The sequence below is a fragment of the Coloeus monedula genome, assembly GCF_965178545.1.
Source record: "Coloeus monedula genome assembly, chromosome: 3".
Classification (NCBI taxonomy): domain Eukaryota; kingdom Metazoa; phylum Chordata; class Aves; order Passeriformes; family Corvidae; genus Coloeus; species Coloeus monedula.
In genome coordinates this window covers 112,507,464-112,525,246 of record NC_138783.1, presented here as the reverse complement: position 1 = coordinate 112,525,246, position 17,783 = coordinate 112,507,464, and the positions used below count along the sequence as shown (strand labels likewise).

General features: G+C 44.7%; 1 protein-coding gene across 1 annotated transcript; it reads right to left on the bottom strand.

The window, feature by feature from the left end:
- Nucleotides 1–775: 775 nt before the first annotated feature.
- DDX3X (DEAD-box helicase 3 X-linked) lies at nt 776–15,901 on the bottom strand. The gene is made up of 17 exons (XM_082278356.1): nt 15,749–15,901; nt 13,560–13,617; nt 12,518–12,568; nt 7,772–7,895; nt 6,463–6,603; nt 6,276–6,375; nt 5,606–5,741; nt 5,158–5,243; nt 4,417–4,515; nt 4,182–4,342; nt 3,860–4,004; nt 3,592–3,736; nt 3,090–3,271; nt 2,882–2,999; nt 2,306–2,462; nt 1,365–1,492; nt 776–1,038 (listed from the first exon to the last, which is right to left on the bottom strand). The coding sequence occupies exons 1-17, from the start codon at nt 15,791–15,793 to the stop codon at nt 956–958; spliced, it is 1,959 nt and encodes a 652-aa protein (XP_082134482.1). The 5' UTR covers nt 15,794–15,901; the 3' UTR covers nt 776–955.
- Between the last annotated feature and the right edge of the window lie 1,882 nt (nt 15,902–17,783).

Genomic DNA, 17,783 nt, shown 5'->3' with positions numbered 1-17,783 from the left:
AATTCAGTCAGGCCCTTAGGGAGGACCAATCACTGCCATGGTCAGCCATTCTACCATTTCAATTTCATATGGCAGGCATTTTTAAAAAGTCTAAATAGATGAATTCTCCTAAAAACTATTTCAAGTTATCAGACCTTTAAACGTTCCCTGTAATGTTCTGCCCACATTTGGCTAGCTCACATTAATGATCTGCCTATTATATTGAAAAAGGAATTGCTGTATTTACTTGCATTAACTTCAAAAACAGTGCTTTTAATGTATGCATGTATCCATACATCATCTCATCATGACTGGAATGGCTTATTAAAGGCTATCAGGTTCTAAGTACCTATCCAGGATAGAGTGAGCAAATCAGAACTTTAACTTAGTACAGTTTTGCCACATTAGAAACTAATTGCATTGATATGCTTCAAGATGTTTTATTTTTCAAATCTGCAGATACCAAAAGCCCTAATGCAGGCTACCGCATAAGTTTTTCTTTGTAATATTATGGATGAATCAGTGATTCCTGTTTAAGTTGTATCACACCTGTGTGCCAAGGTTTGATTTTAGCCCAAGTTCAGTAATTTTTATTTTGTCAAAACAATTGATATCTTGAGCATTACTGAGCCAACAGGACATCAAAATAAAAGTTGTCTAAAGTTAAAGGCACAGTACATTAACAAACAAATGATCCTCAGTCACAAAATTATAAATGCAGTTTCTGGGTGGGGATGGGTGGGAGGGGAGTTAATCCTGACTACAGCAATAAGAGTCTTCAAAACCACCTTCGAGATAGGGCTACTTGTTCCTTTATTTCCATCTTGTGACCTTGAGCTCCCTTAAAAAAAATTTCAGTGGAGAATCACAGCTGGTAATGTACTGCGAGTTCTTGAAGCTACACAAGGTATAGTCTGGCTAAGTTACATGTGGTTTCCATATTAGCTTGTTTGGTGGGGTATCTGCTGCAAGCAGATCAGTTGCCCCACCAGTCCACCCCCTGGGAGTTATAGTTTCCTCCATATCCATCACTGTTGTAGAAGCCTCCATAACCACCACCTATGAAAGGCAAGAGAAAGTGATGCTTAATTAACTCTAAAGATTTGCAGCTTCACAACAACCAAATAGCCCAGGTATCTGTTGGCTATTGAAGAACCCCACCCAGCAGAACTGTCAAATGCACATTAAACTAATACTGGAAAGATAGGTCATGTCAAACCATCAGTCAGGTAACTTGCACTGGCCTAGATCCAAGCAGGATACTGAGACTTTGCACGACAAACACCAGATAATCTCATATTTAAACATTACATCAAGTTTTACCCCAGCAAGTATTTTAGGTGTGGTTTTGTGCTTGGCAGCAGTGCCTGGCCAGCCCCTCTCACCTCCGAAGCCTCTGCTGCCGCTCCCGCCGCTGCGGCTGCTGGTCGACCGGCTGCTGCTGGAGCTGCTGCTGCCGAAGCCGCTGCTCGTCCGGTAATCCCTGGCACCGAAGCCTCCACTGAACCGACTGCTGCAGAAGGCAAGACACAAACACTGGAGTGAAGCAAGCAGCATTTTAAGCACTGCACACATTGAGGTTCATGTACTTGGACTCTGGCTGGCCAACAGCCAGCACTTAGGTGAGCACACTTTATAAGCATCCCAAGGCTACCTGGAAAGATTTGATTCAGTGAAATCTCTGCCTCCACAAGATTTCCAACCCTTACTGTTTAACTGATGCATTTATGACCTTCTCTCATGCTGTACAAGTGAGTATTTTACAAGCATGCTGCTAAGATAACAAAAAACTCACACCAAACCCAATGTGTTTGGATCATCTTAACTACTTTAAGAGGAAGGGTTCTCTCATCCTACCCCTGGTAAGCCAGTAAACAAAGGTTTCTATTACAGTGTTTTAGGATTCTACCACAGAATTGTTTTACAAGCGGCCTCACACCTGCATTCTCTCTTCTCTCTTTGTCAGGAGGCATTGCATTACCTTCTTCTAAACACCAAAATAGAGGCTTAAGGTACACTTTTGGCACAGGAAGGTAGGTACGCATTTCTGTGTTTTATAGCTGCTTTTACAGTTCTTAAATGGTTTTTGCTAACATCATTCTACCTCAGCTGTAGTTGCTTGCTTGAGAGGAAAGAGATCTTATGTGTTAACTGCCTTATGAATAGATAAAACAACACCAGACAGACATCCAGCTGTCACCTTTGAACCCACCAAACTCAGTTTATGCCGCACTCATCCTCCTCTAACTGTATTTTCAGACAGATAAGTCACAGAACTGTCTCAATGGACTGAATTTACACCTCTAGCCAAAGCAGTGCCTCTTACCTCTTAGATCGCCCACGGCTGCCTCCTCCTTTGTGATGCTGTTCATAAGCCATGTTCTCCAGCCAAGATGGTACTTCTTGCTTAGCCTCCACAAGGAGATCAAGCAAGTCTTTTGTGATGTTTATGTTCCTCTCGTTGAAGAATGAAGTGGCAAGACCTGAAGCAGATACTCAGTTTTAGCTACACACAATCCAAGTACACTACAGCACTTAAACCCATTCCGCACTCCAGTTCCTTACAGCCAATCCTGAGAACACTACAACTTATTTAAGAGAAAGCTGTTGGAGACCATTACTCCACCACAGCTGGCCACAAATCCATGTTTACTGACAGACACAGAAGACACCAGGCTTACAGGTGACAAGTGAGTCTTTTAATGGCACCAAGAACATTACCCAAAGGAACTGGTAGCTTCTTTCCACAGTGGCTAGACAGCAGTGACCAGCTTTTGGTCACAGAAAGCACCTCACAGGCTTCTTTCAAGTACTTATTTGAAATGTATTACTCAGCCAATACGACTGCACTTGTCAACTTAGGTATGAAGTGCTGTCTGTGAAAACCCTAGGTCATACTTACCGAGGTTTCCTACACGGCCCGTACGACCAATACGATGTACGTACTCCTCAATGTCACTTGGCAAGTCAAAGTTTATGACATGCTTTACGTTTGAGATATCCAGTCCTCTTGCTGCTACCTAGTGGTTAAAGGATTAAATCAAATCTTAGTAAAACTCCACAGGCCAAGAAATAGGCTCACATGCTCGAGTTTTACAGATTTCACTTACTGCTGTGGCAACAAGAATGGGGCTCTTGCCAGAGCGGAACTGGTGCAGTGCTTCCTCTCTGTCCCTCTGGGAGCGATCTCCGTGGATACTTGTACAGGCATAGCCTTCATGGTACAGGAAGTCTTCGAGAGCATCTGCCCCTTTTTTAGTTTCCACGAACACCAAAGTCAAGGAATCTTTACCTAGTAAGAATTAAAGCCCAGGTTAGCAGAAGAAAAGCTGCACAGACAAATACAGGCTCCACCCCCTGGAAACTGGCAGCTTCAATTCTCTGCCCATTTATTCTCAAGTAACATCACTGGAGGCCTCCCTCCCCCTCTTTTTTATTAACAGACGTGCTTACATTAACTTGATACTGGCATTTAGCCAGTGCAATACATTCACTGCATGTTAACAAAATACCCTTTCATTCACCTAATCAATAGAAGTTCTTATTGCTTGAGTCATTAGATTTGCCTATTCTGAACTTTGCCTCATTTGCTTATCTGCAGCTGTTCTTTACCTGTGGCATTTAGCAGGTCAAGCAGGAACGATCGTTTGTCTGGCTCTTCCACCCACACTACTTTCTGTGTAATGTTCTCAGACGTAGAACCTACTCTGCCAACAGCCAGAAAGATGTATTCATCAAGGAAGTCACGAGCAAGCATCTAAAAAGGGGAGGCAAAAAAAAAAAAAAAAATCAAAATCAGATCATATATTTTTCGTTCTTCCCAAGATAAAACTTCTTTGGCCTTATGAGCTTTTCAAGTATTTAAACTCTTGTAAAGTACCTGGATTTCCTTGGGGAAAGTAGCACTGAACATCATGGTGTGACGAACCCCTTTTGGTGGCATAGTATCTTGTTCAACAATTCGACGAATTTGAGGTTCAAACCCCATGTCAAGCATTCTGTCAGCTTCATCAAGGACTAAGTACCTAAACAGTAGTAAAAAACCTTCTTCAGAACATTTTTCTGTAAGCTGTGCTCTGGTGCCTGCACTGGGTTATAAGTTCTCATCCAGGTGTTTAGACAGTCCAAAAGCTACAACCTGAGCTCCTTAACTACATCCCGCTGTAAGTCATTTGAACACAGACAAGCAGCACTTTACATACTTGCAGAAATCCAGTCCAATCTTTCCCCTCTCCATCATATCAACCAGTCGTCCTGGAGTTGCTACAAGCAAGTGACATCCACGTTCTAAGTCACGGATCTGCTGGCCAATGTCTGCACCACCATATACAACACAGGGGCGAACTCTGGAGCGGTATGCAAACTGTAAACAGAGTAAGTCAGCACCAAGGAAAATTCTACTTGAGCGATGTTACAATAATAAACTGTTAGATATACCTTTCTGGCTTCCTCATAGATCTGCACAGCCAGTTCTCTAGTGGGAGCCAAGACCAGTGAGATTGGATATTGCTTACGGCGCCCATACCTCCCATTCTCCTGAAGGGAAAAAAAAAACCTTGGCATGAGCATCCCAAACACAAGAGGAAAGAAAAAAGGTACTATAGGCAATGTTTAAGACAGGTCACCATGTTTGTCTTAACAAGGAAGACAAAGCACGGTTGAGAGCCAGTTTGAGCAGTGTCTCTGATGACAGCCCTATTACAGTACCCAAGGTTCAGCCATGGCTTACTATGGCCAACAGCTGCACAATCCTGGTCTCTACAACAAGCGTTGCGATCCCAAACCTCAGCAGTGGAGAAGTAACAGCCATAGAACCAGTTACTTCCTGTTCTGAAATTCCTACAACATAGATGTGTGACCAAGTACCCAAGTACTTTTTGTAGCAAGGGAAGTGTCTTTTAAGCTTACGCAACAACAAAACCACTCATTAAAAAAACCGGACAGTTATGCATACAACTTCTCAGGTACGGAAAAATCTAATCCATGGCCTGGATTTTTTAAGGGAAACACCTGAAGCCTTCTAGAAATTGAGACACTTGCCTTTCATACCCAAAATGATGACATTTAAAACCACCTATTGTGTTCAGCAGCAGACATCAGCTCACGTGGGGAAGGAAAAAACCCCAAACCCATGACATTGGTCATCGCTTTTCCAGGACTGGATATCTGAATACTTGCCTTCATTGCTCTCAAGGCATCACCAGGGCCATCTGCATATATCTGGCTCAGTATCGGTAGAAGAAATGCAGCTGTCTTCCCAGACCCTAGTAGAACACAAGTCAGTATTACTAAGAGTTGCTATCAACTACACACTAATCCTGTATCAGCACATTCCCAGTAACACCTGCACTGGTATATGGATGCTACTTGTGGCACTGAAGCACTCTCAGCACCTCAAAATCCTGAAGGGAATGTGGTTAAAGACATGAACATGTCTCTTGGGACAAACACCATAAATCTAGTTAAGTCACATCTAAAGCAGATGCAAGACTAAAGCTAATTAGCTTCTAACACTGCAACTATTTCACTCTGCGCAAGGGGTTCTACTACTGTACAGACCTCTTACTTGCAGTAATTTAAGACCCCACTTCTACTGAGACTAAGCAGCAAAGAGTTATTAACTTACCTGTCTGAGCACAGGCCATTAAGTCTCTCTTTTCTTTAATAATAGGTATTGCATGTTTCTGTACTGGAGTAGGACGGGTGTAGCGTGTGAGTTCAATGTTTCCCATTATAATTTCTCCCATGTCAACATCACTGAACTGTAAGATATTTAAAAGAAATAAGATCAGAATCCTCCCCTTCAACCACCAGGTAACACAACATTCAGTTTAAAAAGTCATTTATAAAGCAGCTCTTGTTTCAGCTCTTCATACAGAACTAGCCTAAGGAGTTTACAGAGTCACACAGATACTTAGTCCAGTCTTGTAAGCCATTCTTACAAAGCCAGCCAAGCCTGTAGTGCAGACTACACTAGCACACACACTATGCTTAGCCTAACATTGCCTATGCTTCAGCAGTTGCTGCAGATCAGCACCTTTAAAGAATTTCTTCACAGGTTCACTGTTTAAGGACAAGTTACAGTTAAAAAGTAAGCGATGAGTGTTCATTGAAAAAGCTTACACAATTTCTTCCCTGTCTTAGTTCATCATATACAAACCCCCTCAGCAAAACAGCTTAGCTGTAGGAAGACTGTTTCCTTTCTTCCCTACACTACAGACAGCAAGACATCAAGTTTCACTTACAGAACAGCCACTATCAGATGCATAGCAAAATAGATTTTTAAAAAACCTTACACTTTCAATATGTGGAGGACAGTTGCTGCCTGTTGCTTCAACAGGAATATCATCATATTTCTCAAAGTTAATGCCAGTATTGCTTCCTGAAAAAAGTTCCCTAAAAGCAGAAGATAAAAATATTTTTAATCACAAAAATTATCAAATGACCCTCCCCCCATGAATCGATACTATCCCCATGACTCACTGTTCCAGGCGTTCACTGGGGGGTAGAGGCTTTGACCAGTCATCCTCATCTGATTTGTCACACCAGCGGCTGTTCCCACCACGGTCAAATCTGCCGAAGCCACTCCGGTCATAGTCCCCTCCTCTGCCACGCTCTTCGTATCTAAATACAGCAAGAGAATCAGACCACCCTTCCCAGGCAACAGGGGGTTCTGACGTGCAGAATCAAAGCTGTAACAACGCAGTAGCGTATGCTCTGTGTATTACATACACAGCTGTGGAACAATTCAAAACCAGCAGGTTATCTACACTTGCTTCTTGATGTAAGAACAGAAATTAGTCCTGGCCACCAGACCAGGTCACATTTTTCTGTGTCAGACAGGAGAGTTTGTCATGATTTCAGAGCTCAGTTTAGCTTAGCACAGTGAACTCTGTATCACCAGTTTTATTTGATTAAGCATAACAGTCACCTGCCAGTGGAGCTGCAATCCAAGTTGCTCAGTCTTTGCCACTTCTTTGTAGTGAGCTCTGTTTAAACCTCCTAAGCAGCATTATTTAGTATGCCCCCCACCCCTTCCTCTGCCTCATTCTACACAGGTCTCCCACATCCAGACAAAACCCTCCAGTGCTCCAATTTGTTCCTTTATTCCCCCACTGCACGTGTGACCAAGTACCTCCATTATGTCACATAATTATTTCATAAAGAGGGAGCTCACCTGTATTACTGACTTGGAAAGAAGGTGGAAGAAGTCCTTACCTCCACTGCTTAGTTTTTGGCCTGGTAAATCATGTTTGAGAAAAGTCTGGATACAGGACTAGGTCAGCTTTACTAGTCGGTAAAGGTCACTCTCACCACACTTGTGCATACAACGCATGATGTGTGTAAGACTGATCAAGTAAGGAAGGCAGAGAACCTGCAAGAGTCTCACCCAGTTTTATTAACTACACTTTTTAAACAAGAAAAAAAAGTTGAAATAAAAAAAATCGATTTTGATGTATTTTGTGTGCTCCCAACAGCTCTTCATGGTTCTCCTGGAAGTAGCCACCCACCTAGCACTTCTCTGGTGAATGCTGAAGTCAGCCAGTCACTACAGCTGCAGTGACTGGCTGGTGGCAGACTACACTGCACACTTTTCAACACATGCAAGTTGCCCATCCTTGAAATCATGGAGCTTTAAAGGCAAGGTTCTCTCCCTCTCTCCTCCCCTCCAAGACTCCTCCTACCTCATGTTGTTCACACCTGGAACTCTAATTTTACCATCAAGATTACAAGCGCAATGCTAGAGCTGAGGCAGACTTCATGTGCACCACCCAGACAAACAAGTACTTGCCTCCCTCCTCTCGATCCGGTTCCACGGTCGAAGAAGCTGGATTTCGCGTCGCGGTCGGACCGCGCACCGAAGCTGCTGTAAGCATCCTTGTCTCTTCTGGAACTCCAGCCACCACTATCGAAACCTAGCAGAGAAAGGGATTTCAGCCATACATTACACAATCCAGGCTTTTACAAGAAAAAACAAGTTCTGTCCAGGAAGTCTTCACTGGAAGGTCTATGGGACTGAATTCCTTCATGAATGAAAAATGCATGAAGGTGAATGAATGAAGACTTACTCAACAAGGGACTGAGCATTTCTCACCACCTATCAGAACTAAAGTTCCTCCTTGCATGTACAAGCATGTTTGGGGATTTGTCTAAAAACATGCACTTGGCCTTATAGTGCAAGTATTTCAACTGCCTACCCTGGAAAGATGGGTATCAGAAGAAACATTAAGATGCTAAGTCTTGCCAAGCCTCATCTACGTCATCTCTCCAATACAAATCCCTGACTACACATTTAATTTTTGGAGGTTAACAAGGTCTCTCAGAGATCAATAAATGGTATCAGAAATCCAAACAGAAGATAAAACATTTTATCATACAGCAAGTACACAAAGCAGTGTGATCTACACAGACTAAACAAACTAACAGTACCATACACAAAGAAGGTATATGCAAGTCTTCACAACAAATTAACCACACTGAATTTTTCCACAGCACTTTTACCCCTGCCTACAATAAGTGCCTACTTACATATGTTAACTCAAACAAACACAAAGTACCTCAGTTTGCCAATACCACTGAGTAAAAAAACCTCACTTTTATTCTTCTACCAGGGCCTGTGAGGTAGCAGAAACAAGAAGCATTAAACACTGCTCTGGTACTGGACTAAGAAATTACAAACTGTATTTCAGAGGTTCAACCTCTTCCAAGTTTGTGTAACGTTTTCAATCACAGCTATGGGATTCCAGCAGAGAATAAGTTAAATACTGGAACAGATAAACAAATTATGTCACTCTTGTGAGCATGCTTTGCCAGTTCCATAGCACAAAACCCGTCAAGAACTATTCATCAGACAATAAAAGCAACCACCAAACAAACTCATTCCAAAGAAAGGGGCTGTTCTAGGCCCAGTTTCTGAAAAAGGCTTTGCTACCAGAATTACCCTACCTTTTTAGATGTTCTCTAAAAGAGTGCTATTCACCTTGCCTCTGATTTTTTTCATTAAGAAATTCTATTACCCAGAATCCAGAAATGTACTGGTCACAAGGGAACTTTAAAAACTAGTGTGGTAACTGTAACTCCTTTGTCTGTTTAACTGAAACAGACAGCAAAAATAATCCATCAATGAAGTTTTTCAGCACATAAGATAAAGGAATGTACTTCGAGACCTCCAAAGTGCTTTAAGAAGCAACTTTAAAGATACTAACCTCGAGAAAGTTATTTTAGCTTCTTTAAAAGACATCTAAATACAGATTTTATTATGAGTAACTTTCAGGCCACACTACAGCTATTGGGATATGTCATCCTGCCAAGAGATCTAGCAGCAGTGGTACTGACAGAGCCATCTTCAGGGATACAGATGGAGTTTCTTAATAGTGAAAAACCTGAGCTGATATAGATATATATATAGTACTTATATACTATACTTAAGATCTTCTACCAAGCTTGAGGTGGTCAAAGAATCACAATTTTGTACTCCAAATAGCCTACATAGTAACCTTATTCACCTAGTTCATTACTGCATTCATTTCTGAAGCTGGTACCTTGCCATAATTTTAAGATGTCACAGCAACTTTGACACCAAATAGAGGAGTACACATCCTGCTTCACCAATTCACCTTCCAGCCTGGCATTCCTGCTCTGACTTTTATTTGTGGATCAGCACAGAACACAGGTCCAGGCCATACAAGTCAATTCTACGTAAATGACTGGCATTAATAGCTGGGATTTCAGACATCAAATGGCAAATTAAAACTGAAGTAAATGCCCCGAGAAAACCTGTAACAGCCCATAGGATCAACTTCTTTTAAGTGAAGAGAATGATTACAAGACTGTGCAAGGACTACCAGGAAATTCCTTAAAATGTCACAGCTTTTGGTTTTTTTCAAGTAAAAACCTACAGAGATTCCATCCAGAATGTCTTTCTCACTGCATGGATAAGAATTCACTAAGCCAATCAACTTCCAGAACAGTTCTGTAGTTCTTACACCTATGAACAGCATTACAGCTGTCAATGCACCTCCCTCAACCAGTGTTTTAATTCATACTTCGTAACACTAACACAAATCACTGCCAGCTCACTTGAAAACCTGCCACATGCAGCAGCAATAATCCATTTTTTAAAGATGGGAGCAATAAAATCACTGATTCCTTTAGCGTGGATAAGACCTTTAAAGTCAGTTCTTAGTATTTACTTTTTGATCTACTATAGATCAGGCTGCATTTTAAGTATCAAGGAGCTGCTTCCAGGAAGTTTAACAAGAAACTGACATGACAACAAGCTTTAGAGGTCATGGAAGCAGGACAGTTCAGGCTGACAGCCCTGCATACTGAGCTCCCACAGCTGAGAAACAGAACTGCCATTAAGTAACACAAGGACATTATTTTTATGCCTGCTGTTATTTCCTGCAATTCTGTACTGCCTTACTCCCCCATTTACAAAGCAAACTGATTAGTATCAGTGGGACAGATCTGGAGGTAAATGGAAGCGTTTTTTTAATCAGGTCACTACACTTGTAAGGCTGTATCAAGAGTTTGTTGTGTGGTCAAACACTACCACCCAAGGTTGCTCCCCCATGTCTAAGCTTTGAAAAATCTGTTGTTAAAAATTCCAAAGAGCAGCCAAATTTCAGAACAGTTTCAATGCAGCCAAAGAAATCACTGATTTAGTGCAAACAGAAGTAAACATCACTTAAATCAAAGTACAACTGTAGAAGAGACTTCAAATCATCCTACAAGGTAGCTCAGTTTTACAAGCCAAAACTCATGATGCCCTTTTGCTTCCAGCAGGGTCCTGAACTGGAACTGGAGCTTTTCCATTCAGCAATTATGAACCTTGTCACAGGAAACCAGGATGAGGCCAGCGGTACAGCATTCAACCAGATTTAAAGGCAGTTTTTGAACATTAGGTTTACCAAGGAAAATTGGCAGCCAAAGTTCTACTAAATGAACAAGCCACACACATCAGATTACAGTCTCATGACCTATTCACCTTTTTGCAAGGTGAAGTTTAAGTCCTCAGAAAAGCCTCACGTAATCACTGACACTGCCATGTCTGAACTCTGATCTAGCACACCAGGAAGTACAATGACAGTCCTATACATAATAGGTCATAACAGAACTCGAGGTTACTGCATCTATTATCCACAAAACACCACACAAGAAGAAGAAATCTACGAACAGCAAAGTTCACAACCACGTTAAAGCTGTTTCCTGCTTTTAAGAAACCTGCACATTCCTGAGATTCAGCAAGTCAGTTTCTTGTAAGACTGCTCATATTCGAGGTCAGTGTGACTGGGGAACAAGAGCACTGAACTGGCTGCCAACCAATCCCTCCCCTTTTGCGAAAACATTCACCTCTGGTACCATGCTGTTCATCACTTGGTGCTTCAGACCATACTTCTTTTACATAATTAAAAAAAAAAAAACAACCAAATCCTGAACACCTAGCAAACTCACTAGCTTGGACACATACAAAGGCAAGGCAAAAACCAGACTGATCCTTTTTCAAATGGCTTAAGACTAGAATATAGCATTTTTCATCTAGTCAGATTTAAAGTGACATAGCTCCAGAAGCACTCTGAGACACATTAGCATTTATTTCAGTATTGCCCTCCCACCCACTCATAATACAAGTCATCCTCCTGCAGTATTGAAAAGAATCTGTGGAAGTTTACTGCTTTAGAAACAGATGAGATCCAAGTCCTCCCATGCCACAAAACTCCAATTCTTTATATTGTAGCACTGCAGGAAGTGTTTTAGCTGCTGCATTCTGGTATATTTCAATAGGTGTTAGGGAAAATGTTTCTCTCATATCCACCCAAGTCACCAGACATGACAACACTGTGCTGCAGCACCTGCCCCCTTGGGATCCTACACAGCAAGGTCATGATTTACTTCGCTGAAGTGTTCCAAGAAACTTTTCTTCTGGATTATGTTGTTTAGATATTCAAATGGAAGATGGAAGGGCCATTTCTCAGCGAAAACCCCTGTGTAAACACGTGACCAAAATAGGTCATGTACTTCATCTTTGCTTCACCAACCGCCTGCATTTCCTTCTGCAAGTACTCCCAGGGACTTCCATAAAACTGCAGGAAGCTGAACAAGGACAACATCTATTTGTGTAAAATATGCATTTACAAAGTGAAACTGTGCCATTTGTTCATGCTAAACAACTGATTGCTCCAAGTTTCACATCAGAGTCCCTCGCAGAAAAACTAGTACCCACGAAATCAATTCAGACCAACGCTCACGATCACATAGCAAGTTAAGATGGGAGACCATCCTGCTTCAGCCACAGTTAATTGTTACAGAGACACAGAAGGTATTTTGTCAGTTGGATACTGAACTTGAGCTTCGGATATAAGTTGGTGAAGGGATCTAGAACAGTGCATTAAAAGCAGATGAAGTTGCCATGTTTTGCACGGGACACTCAAGGAGTCTGCGTAATAGCCTTCAGCAGTACTGTCAGAGCCTCTGCAGTCTGCTCCTAGAGATTCAAGAACCTGTTAAGTGTTGCCACTGTGTTTGGGATACATACCCTGTTTTGAAGCTTCCCTGTTCCGCAAGTGAGGAGGAATGTATCGGCCTTCTAAAGGACAAAAGAAAGGTAGTGTTACAGGCCCGTGGTGTCAGCACATCTTGAAATGTTCATCTCGTCAGCAACAGCTTCTGCTTACTAAAAACGTCTCCCTCAAGCTTTAAGGCCTCTTGCAGCATTTTTAAACAAGAATCCTTTAATACAGCACTTGCTAGCACACTCTCAGTTGAAGATTAAAGTTCTTGCATACCCTTTTAGGCAGCTGGTTTAAGGCACAGATGTCTTGTGTTCCTCTGACCGAATCACCCACCCATTTATGGGTGTTTCAGTGTCCACAACAAAAGCCTGTCTTCTTAGAACCCATTAAGGCTTAAGCTGGTGCCAGATACTTGAGCAGCTCAAGATACTTACTGTGACATTCAAGTACTGGCACTCACAGTATTACTACCAGCACTTTTCCCTCCCCTTAAATTCACCCATCCCCATCCATTCAGCTTTGATCAAACCAGAAGCCACACCTAATTGCCTCTGAATAGCATTCCTCATTTACAATCCAGAAACATCTGTCTGCTAAAGCCAAGTGAATGAGAACATACCAGCCACAAGCTGAATGGGAATTCCAGGAAGATTCCCCCCTCTTAACATACTTAAACCTTGCATATCACTTTCTATGCAATGAATTGAGATCAGAAGAGTTAACATTAGCACTCTACCTGGATGTTTTAGGAAGACAAATCACCACATTACTACTAAACCAGTGGCCTCAGATGAGGGGCAACTAAAATCTGGGACAGAACTGGAACACTTAAGTTCTCTCAAGCTAATTAAGTGCTTCAGAAATGTACACACATACAGTACCACTACAAAATTAAGTAGTTCTATCTAAAGCTCACAGTGTTTTCAAAGCAAGCTTAACTGGCAACCTCCTCTATTTCCTCATCAGCCTCGGTATATTTTGGCTTTAGAAATTGCTTTTCACAGCTGCAAACCCCCAATTTCTAAAACTGTGTGTTTGTAAGCTTGAGAATTTGCATGTACTTACTGCTTGTAGAGCTTCCTTCACTCTGAGAGTCTGAAGAATTCAAGTCTAGACCAGAAAACTAGAAGAAAAAAATCAAGTATCAACATGTTTTACCATGAATTTATGCAAAGATACAAAAATCCCTTTTCATTCATCAGAAACAAAGAACGTTCTAACAAGCTACTGCAGCAAAAAAATTTTTTTACATCGTGCCAAGCTAGGTCTCGTATTGTTACTCACGTTGTATCATCTCCAATGTTTTTATACCCACCAATAAACACGCACCCACACGGGCAGCAAGGCCAGCAGAGTATCTCACACCCACCAAATCACTACCACAGACTTCTGCTTTGCACTACATGCAGGTTGAAGAACCGTTTTAAATAGACTGAATTTCAATGCGCTAAAATGCATCCGGCTCTGGGTCAGTGGCAATTTTTTTTTTGCTACAGAGACTTCAGCACAAGTTATACAATTTAAGCTGAGCACTTTGCTTGCAGAGACTTGAGATATTTACTAACTGCATTAACACTACTAAGACATTAGCCTTCATGTTTGAGGCCATTACTGCTCACAAAATATTAGGCGATGTCTTCTGACAATTACTTCAGCAAATATGACTTTTTTGTTTGTTTTTCAAAAACGTCTATAGCCCTCAGTCTCCCAGTAAAGTCTTCCAAAAGATGTTCAGTTCACGCAGTGCTGCTGTGTCGCTCACAGCTTTTAAGCCAAACACAATATGAACTCATTTCAGCAGAAAGCAGTGGGAAATCGATAAGACTTAAGAACCAACTTATCACAGTTGTTTGCCTGCATGGCCGGATTACAAACTTGTATCGGAAAAATAAGGCATGTTTAAATACAAATCAGTTTTATGTAATATACTGCACAGAAATGTCTTCCAACATGACCTGAATTAATCCAAAACAAAGACCCCAATGCACTGTCCTTTTCTGCGCTCAGCTGCCTGTGCTGCCACTTAAAGACATTCAATTCTTTAAGAATTTTCCCACGGCTGACCTCATAACATCCTCTTTAAAGCTACCACTTAAAATGTCATCTCTTCAGTTGATCGAAGCATCAACGCAGGGCTCAAGAATGGTTCTTATTTTAGTAGCCAACAAAAACAAAGGCTCTCTACTAGGTCAAGGCGGCTCTCCACAAGTAACAAGAAGCGAGAGATGAATCTTCTCGCAGTGGATCCCCACGGTGGGGACAACACTTCCCAGGCGCTGCCTCGGGCATCGGTGGCGCAGCCCCGGCGCCATCTCAGTGCGGCACTGCGGGCTGGATTCCCGGCGCAGCAGGAGCAGCTAATCCGGCTGCCGGCGCCCGTCACGTGTGGCGCGGGGGGGTGGCGGGGGAGAAGGGAGAGGGAAGGACCGTCTCCATGACCTACTTCGCCGCAGCGGCCGAGGGCTGCCCGGCCACGGTCCCGCTGCAGCAGATGGGGCTCTTCCTGCCCCCGCCGCCTTCCCCGAGAGTTAGATAACCATCGATCCCGCCCAGCGCGGGGAGGGAGGCGGGGGGGATGCAGGGATGAAAAGGAAGAAAATAATAATAAATGGTGCGGACCAACACGAATCCAGGCCCAACTGCGTCACCGGAGCCCGGCAGCACCGGAGCCCGAACAAAGGCGGCCACCAGCACCGCCTCCCCAGGGAAGGGGCGTCACACAAAGCGCCGTGTCGTGTGTGTGTGTCCCCTTCCCCCGCCCCGCACAATGGCGGCCATTGACCGCCCCTTCCTCCTCCTCCTCCTTCCCCCCCCCCCAGCTCCCGCCGCAGTTCCCGCTGCGGCCACCGGGGGCCGCTGCCGCTCCCGGCGCTCCCACACAAAGCGGGTCCGAGCGCGGCGCGGGGGCCGCGGGGCCCGAGCAGGGCCGGGGCCGGGGCCGGGCCGGGCGGCACCGGCGGCCCCGCAACGCCGCCCCGGCCGCGGGGACAACGCAACCCCACGGGGGGGGCCCGGCGCGGCGCGGGGCCGCCGCACGGCGTTAAGTGCGCAACGACCGAGTGCGCTTCAACAGGCCGCGTAGGGGGGGAGGTGGGGGTTACCGCGAGGGGAATTGCGACACAATCGCCGGGAAGCGAGAAGCGAAGCCCCACGCGACAATTCCCAACCATCCCTCCCGCCCTCCCTGCCCCAAGAGCCTCCGCCGCGCGCCTCCTCCGGGTAACGGAGCGGCCTTTCCGCTTCTCGTCCCTCACCTGCTGGTCTAGACTGAGGGCATTTTCCACCGCCACATGACTCATAACGAGAGATAGGTCTCGGGCTCGTCCCGCTCCGCCTCGAGAAATGGGGATCCGCTGGGCCGGGAGGTCGCTGCCGTGGGTGCCGCTGGTTCCGCCACGAATCGCTGCCCTGACTGAGCCCCCCCCGCCGCGGGCCCGTCCTTTATATAGGCCCCGCCCCCCGCGCGCCCGGCAGCGCGCGCTGACCTCAGCGCGCACGCGACCGCCCCCCCGCCCTCCCTTCCCGGCGCTATCGCGAGAACTCCGCGCAGCTCAACAGCCGATGAGGGAAGCGCTCCCGGAGGTGTCGCGAGACTTTGGAGCGCCGGGCCCGCGCGGAGTCTCCGGCGGTACCGCGAGGTTTCCCCTCCCCCCGCTCCCGCCCGGCTCTGCTCGGGACGAGAGCGGCCCCGAGTTCTCGCGAGATCACGATCCCAGCCACAGCACACAGGCTGCGCCGCGCTCTCCTTTTGTTCGCCGCCCTCGCGAGAGCGCCCCGCGCGCGCGCGGCCGAGACGCCTCTAGAAGGAGGCGGGGCCTGGGTCACGTGGGCGGGCGGTGCCGCCATCTTGTCGCTCCCCCCTCGGCGGGCAGTGGCGCAGCGCGTAATGGCGGCGCGGCGCTGAGGGGAGGAGGGGCTGCTGCACCCAGAACACACCGGCCTCCCTGCCATAACTGCCTCTAGCGCAGGCCCGGACATGCCAACCTGCGGCTCTGCAGGGCTCAGACCATCCCCTGTGCCGCTACCCAGCGGCACTTGGCTGTGAGGCGCTTACCCCTGAGCAGTGCTGGTGGGCTGCACTAGTCACTGCACATATTCATTAGCTCTTTCTCTAAGATCCTTAGCCATCAAACATACTGACGTGCCAAAGGACTTCCACTATTTCCTCTGTAGTGTCAGTTTTGCCATCGATCTCTTTACATCCACAAATAGTCCCACCTTGGATTCAGCAGGACTTTTAGCCTGTAAGCATCAAATAGTAAGCATTAAACTATCTGTCATTATAAAAATACATATAAATAACCCCATTCCCTTGTATCTCAGCCTCCTGGCACAGAGAATACTAAAGCTGCTTCCTCGAATTTGGGTCAGTAAAAGTACTGACGAATGTGCTTACGGGATCAGGACACGGCTGGGGCTGTGAAGTCACGGGGAAAAGGACACGGGGTTCTTGACCCACACATAGCAATTATTCCTCCATTTCCCTCTTCCTCAGGCTCCTGCCTCTTCCAAGAAGAAAACCACAAGGAAGATCCATTCTCCAGAAAGATGATTCACCATTAGATTTAAAAACAAGACAGAACTTTTCCACAGTACTCACACATTAAACAGCCCATCTCTGCCTAGGTTTTTCCTGCCCTTAAAATTGGAGCTCTAGAACCAAGGTCCTCCCATGGCAGAAATTAAGCCCTACAAGATTTAAACATCCACAAACGTGTCCTTGAATGAGCAACACATACTCCTCACAGACAAACTAGTCAATTCTGTGATGCTCTGGTCTCAAAACATTTACCAGTCCTCTGCTTTCACCTTCCATAATACTTCTCCAGCCAGCTACAGCTCCAGAGTTAAAGATTTGTGCTTGTATTTCTTCCCCAGGTGCACCTATTTATAATTTAAAAACTTGCAGGTGTCTTTGTTGAGGCTGCCAGACAGTTAAAAGAAAAAGTTTCTGTATTTTTTAAGAAGCTGTTACTGGACGTAGGCCCAAACTTTGGTTTTTTTGAAAGCAAGTTTCAAATAATACTTTTAATTCCTTTTCTTCTTAAAACTTCGCAGACAATTCTAAATTCTAAACAATTATGCAGTGTTTTGAATCACTCCCAACCGAGCCTAGAGATACTTCCGAGTTTACATCCCTGCAATGTCTGCAGCGTTTTACAAACAAGGGCGTTGCTTGTGATAATTCATATGCACTAGAAAATTACATTAATTAATCATTCGCAAGTTAACTCACAATTAATTAATCATGTGCAAGTTTTAGGAGTATCACAGCAATTTAAACCCTGA